General features: G+C 37.6%; 1 protein-coding gene across 1 annotated transcript; it reads left to right on the top strand.

The window, feature by feature from the left end:
• Window positions 1–489: 489 nt before the first annotated feature.
• Window positions 490–3223, top strand: LOC130975488 (sucrose transport protein SUC8-like). The gene is made up of 3 exons (XM_057900279.1): window positions 490–624; window positions 774–837; window positions 2790–3223. Exons 1-3 carry the CDS (start codon window positions 490–492, stop codon window positions 3221–3223), a joined length of 633 nt encoding a protein of 210 aa, XP_057756262.1.
• Window positions 3224–5444: the final 2221 nt, after the last annotated feature.

Genomic DNA, 5444 nt, shown 5'->3' with positions numbered 1-5444 from the left:
CGACTACTGCATATGGGTGAAAAGCGTATTATTCTCAGCGATCCTCCTTCTACTTTCTTTGAAAACTATGGTTCTATACTTCATCTGGGATAAGCCGGCATTACTTGAGGAGGAGACACATGAGGGGGAAGAGGAGGATGATTGATACCCGGTGGTTACATGCTTATGGGAAATTATAGGAGCCATAAAGGGCCTTAAAAAGCCCATGTTATGGGTGATAGCGATTGAGGCATTGAGCTGGTTGGCTTGGTACGGATTTTTTTGGTATATCTCTTATTGGATGCTAAGGGATGTGTACGATGGGCCCTTTCTACAGCCTGGGGTTCATACATTATTAATCACAGCCCGCGAATTTGGAGCTCGGGGTCTTATAATAACTTGGATGGTTATGGGTGTTACGTCCTTGGCTGTAGAGCCCATTGGACGCATAGTTGGTGGCGCCAAAACCTTTGGGGAATTGGAAATTTTATTTTGGCTGGTGGCTTAACCATGACAGTTTGTCTTAGCAAGCTTGCTAAGGATGAGCGGCTCCATATCCATGATTTATTCGATACTCATCCGGCTTCCACCGTCATTCAGATTTTGGCCCACTGCGTATTTGGCATTCTCGGTATTTTCCTTGCGGTAATTAATAATATATTTTTATTACAAATTGCATGCTATATTAGAATATATTCTTATCTTAAATAATTATTCATCTTGACCTCAATCAAATTGACCATGTGAAGTTCTTACTTTTAGACATATTAACCGTACTCTTATTTAGATTTCAGATAGCAGTCATTGTCGTGCCTGCACTAGCATCTATCTACTCAAACAAGAGTGGTGCAGGAAAAGGTATCACATTCTACACTACAAATAATATTATAGTAAAATAGGATGACGTCTACTTTTTAAAAAGTAAACTAGAATATATTCTAATATAGCATGTGGTTCAAACTCCCATTCTTCATCTGTTTTAGATTCTGATTTTTGTCAAACAACAAATCTTTCATTTGACCTTCCATAGATGGTAATTAGTGCCATTCAAAGTTATCATTCTAGTAGAATTATTTGCCTCCATCTTTCAAGCAAGTTATAACCAAATACCCAAAACTGAGCTCTGATACCAATTGATATGAATAAAACATAATTCCCTACTTGCAAGAATTAGAGGAGAAACAATATCCACTCACCACAAGTATTAACACCAGTACAATAATACCCAATAGCAGCGGAAAAATCACATAAACCAGGAAATAGAAACAAGCTAACACACCAAGATTTTTAACGTGAAAAACCTCCTCAATGAGAAAAGTAAAAATCACGAGTCTCCAAGACCAGGATATAGCTTCACTATGATGAAAAATAGGGTACAAGAGAGTCACAAATTACTGCACAAAACATGCATACAACAAGCCAAACAACCCAAGCTTCAAAGCTTACAAAACAAGAACAAGAAGATGAAAATACCACAAAAATAGAGCTACTATGCGTGGCCAATATCTCCAGCTACAAATATTGAATTCAAGATCCGAACGGTGAAATCAAAGAACCAGATGTGTAGAACACACTGTCCAGATTTGAGCTCGATCCAACGGTTAACGAATCTGAAGTGACCAATTTACAGAGACAGCTTTGTGTTTGTGCGAAAATAACTTTCTCTCTTCTCTTCTCTCTAGTGTTTGGTGTTCTCTTGCAAAATGACCTCTCTCTCACTCAACCCTAACTCACCTCAGCCACTTCAACTATTCATGGGATTGGATACTAGTATTTGGGCTTTTTCTCTATATAGGAAGGGAGCCCAAAAACCCAACAGCATGCTTGTCTCTACTCTTTAGGGCATGAATTATTCAAATTAAACATAAAAATATTTTACTTCATCAATCAATCAACTAATATTAACAGTCCCTAGTGTTTAGTGTTCTGTTATTTTTTTCTTTTTTTATGTATGTAACTGCATCAATAATTCAATATGTTACTATTTGTATTGCATCTGATACTGTTTTTTTCTCTCACCCCGACAAAACCACGAGTTGGCTAAACATAATATAATAAAATTGAACGCAGGCATAAATATATAAGATCAAAATTCATTCTGTGCTATGAACCTTATTCATAATTACAGCGTGCTTAGGCCGTTAAATTCATTACATGACACAATTCTGTTCATCTAATAATCTAACCGTTTGGGACCACACCCATAGAATAGAATAATCTAACCGCCCAAACCCAATACTATAAATAGAAAAAGACAAATAATCGAAATTAAACAATTAAATTGAAAGCTTGATGCATACTATCACCAACCCTAATTTGGAAAAGTTCAGTAATGTGATCTTCAGCCTTATGTAGTAAATTGATGTGATGCGATTTATTCCAGCTAAACTTATATATTAAAATGATGCAACAAGCTTAAAAACTCATAATGCACTCGTAAAAAAATCTGGATTTTATTCCTTTCTCTTGTGTGTTTAGCAAAAAATACTACATAGTCATGAGTAGTTCACCAGTGCAGCTAGAATCTGGGACACCACCGGCACAGCCATACTCAATTTGGAAGCTATTTACAGTAGCCTGCATCTCCATTGGACTCTACTTTATTTCGGCTATACAGATGTTTTGGCTACCACCCATTTACCACATTCTCAGAGTGCCGGACAGATAGATTTCTTTCGTTTGGATTGGCGGACCCTTTTGTAGCTTTGTTCTCCAACCAGCCATTACCTACTATAGAATCTGATGTAGGCGCCACCGTCTTTTTATCATTGCCGGTGCCATCTCCATAACCATAGCTCTTTTGGCGATAGGCTTCGCCACAGACATCGACTATGCCTTTGGCGACGACCTCTCCAAGAAAATTCTGCCACGTGCCATAGTCATTTTTACGATCGGGTTCTGGTTGTTGGATGCCTCGATCGTGTTGACCAAGGCCTCCTGCCAAGCCTTCCTTATTGTCCTTGCCAGCCGCGACGAACGGAAGATCACATTGACAAACACATTCTCCACATTCTTCATGGCAGTGGAAAACCTAATGGGTTTCTTCTCTGTGTTCGTGCATACGTTCCCATTTCCGGCGACAAAAGCATGCCACTCTGACGACTACTGCATATGGGTGAAAAGCGTATTATTCTCAGCGATCCTCCTTCTACTTTCTTTGAAAACTATGGTTCTATACTTCATCTGGGATAAGCCGTCATTACTTGAGGAGGAGACACATGAGGGGGAAGAGAAGGATGATTGATACCCGGTGGTTACATGCTTATGGGAAATTATAGGAGCCATAAAGGGCCTTAAAAAGCCCATGTTATGGGTGATAGCGATTGAGGCATTGAGCTGGTTGGCTTGGTACGGATTTTTTTGGTATATCTCTTATTGGATGCTAAGGGATCTGTACGATGGGCCCCCTCTGCAGCCTGGGGTTCATACATTATTAATCACAGCCCACGGATTTGGAGCTCGGGGTCTTATAATAACTTGGATGGTTATGGGTGTTACGTCCTTGGCTGTAGAGCCCATTGGACGCACAGTTGGTGGCGCCAAAACCTTTGGGGAATTGGAAATTTTATTTTGGCTGGTGGCTTAACCATGACAGTTTGCCTTAGCAAGCTTGCTAAGGATGAGCGGCTCCATATCCATGATTTATTCGATACTCATCCGGCTTCCACCGTCATTCAGATTTTGGCCCACTGCGTATTTGGCATTCTCGGTATTTTCCTTGCGGTAATTAATAATATATTTTTATTACAAATTGCATGCTATATTAGAATATATTCTTATCTTAAATAATTATTCATCTTGACCTCAATCAAATTGACCATGTGAAGTTCTTACTTTTAGACATATTAACCGTACTCTTATTTAGATTTCAGATAGCAGTCACTGTCGTGCCTGCACTAGCATCTATCTACTCAAACAAGAGTGGTGCAGGAAAAGGTATCACATTCTACACTACAAATAATATTATAGTAAAATAGGATGACGTCTACTTTTTAAAAAGTAAACTAGAATATATTCTAATATAGCATGTGGTTCAAACTCCCATTCTTCATCTGTTTTAGATTCTGATTTTTGTCAAACAACAAATCTTTCATTTGACCTTCCATAGATGGTAATTAGTGCCATTCAAACTTATCATTCTAGTAGAATTATTTGCCTCCATCTTTCAAGCAAGTTATAACCAAATACCCAAAACTGAGCTCTGATACCAATTGATATGAATAAAACATAATTCCCTACTTGCAAGAATTAGAGGAGAAACAATATCCACTCACCACAAGTATTAACACCAGTACAATAATACCCAATAGCAGCGGAAAAATCACATAAACCAGGAAATAGAAACAAGCTAACACACCAAGATTTTTAACGTGAAAAACCTCCTCAATGAGAAAAGTAAAAATCACGAGTCTCCAAGACCAGGATATAGCTTCACTATGATGAAAAATAGGGTACAAGAGAGTCACAAATTACTGCACAAAACATGCATACAACAAGCCAAAACAACCCAATCTTCAAAGCTTACAAAACAAGAACAAGAAGATGAAAATACCACAAAAATAGAGCTACTATGCGTGGCCAATATCTCCAGCTACAAATATTGAATTCAAGATCCGAACGGTGAAATCAAAGAACCAGATGTGTAGAACACACTGTCCAGATTTGAGCTCGATCCAACGGTTAACGAATCTGAAGTGACCAATTTACAGAGACAGCTTTGTGTTTGTGCGAAAATAACTTTCTCTCTTCTCTTCTCTCTAGTGTTTGGTGTTCTCTTGCAAAATGACCTCTCTCTCACTCAACCCTAACTCACCTCAGCCACTTCAACTATTCATGGGATTGGATACTAATATTTGGGCTTTTTCTCTATATAGGAAGGGAGCCCAAAAACCCAACAGCATGCTTGTCTCTACTCTTTAGGGCATGAATTATTCAAATTAAACATAAAAATATTTTACTTCATCAATCAATCAACTAATATTAACAGTCCCTAGTGTTTAGTGTTCTGTTATTTTTTTCTTTTTTTATGTATGTAACTGCATCAATAATTCAATATGTTACTATTTGTATTGCATCTGATACTGTTTTTTTCTCTCACCCCGACAAAACCACGAGTTGGCTAAACATAATATAATAAAATTGAACGCAGGCATAAATATATAAGATCAAAATTCATTCTGTGCTATGAACCTTATTCATAATTACAGCGTGCTTAGGCCGTTAAATTCATTACATGACACAATTCTGTTCATCTAATAATCTAACCGTTTGGGACCACACCCATAGAATAGAATAATCTAACCGCCTAAACCCAATACTATAAATAGAAAAAGACAAATAATCAAAATTAAACAATTAAATTGAAAGCTTGATGCATACTATCACCAACCCTAATTTGGAAAAATTCCAGTAATGTGATCTTCAGCCTTATGTAGTAAATTGATGTGATGCGATTTTTTCCAGCT

Source organism: Arachis stenosperma, chromosome 4, assembly GCF_014773155.1.
Source record: "Arachis stenosperma cultivar V10309 chromosome 4, arast.V10309.gnm1.PFL2, whole genome shotgun sequence".
NCBI lineage: Eukaryota > Viridiplantae > Streptophyta > Magnoliopsida > Fabales > Fabaceae > Arachis > Arachis stenosperma.
The sequence above is the reverse complement of the archived record's forward strand: the minus strand, read 5'-3'. Positions and strand labels throughout refer to the sequence as shown.

Excerpts from the sequence above, each read along its gene's own strand:
- LOC130975488 (XM_057900279.1), top strand. The coding sequence starts at position 490 with ATGACAGTTTGTCTTAGCAAGCTTGCTAAGGATGAGCGGCTCCATATC. Across the intron at positions 625-773 it reads TTCTCGGTATTTTCCTTGCG|ATAGCAGTCATTGTCGTGCC; the intron begins GTAATTAATAAT and ends TTTAGATTTCAG. Across the intron at positions 838-2,789 it reads CAAGAGTGGTGCAGGAAAAG|GCTTCGCCACAGACATCGAC; the intron begins GTATCACATTCT and ends TTTTGGCGATAG.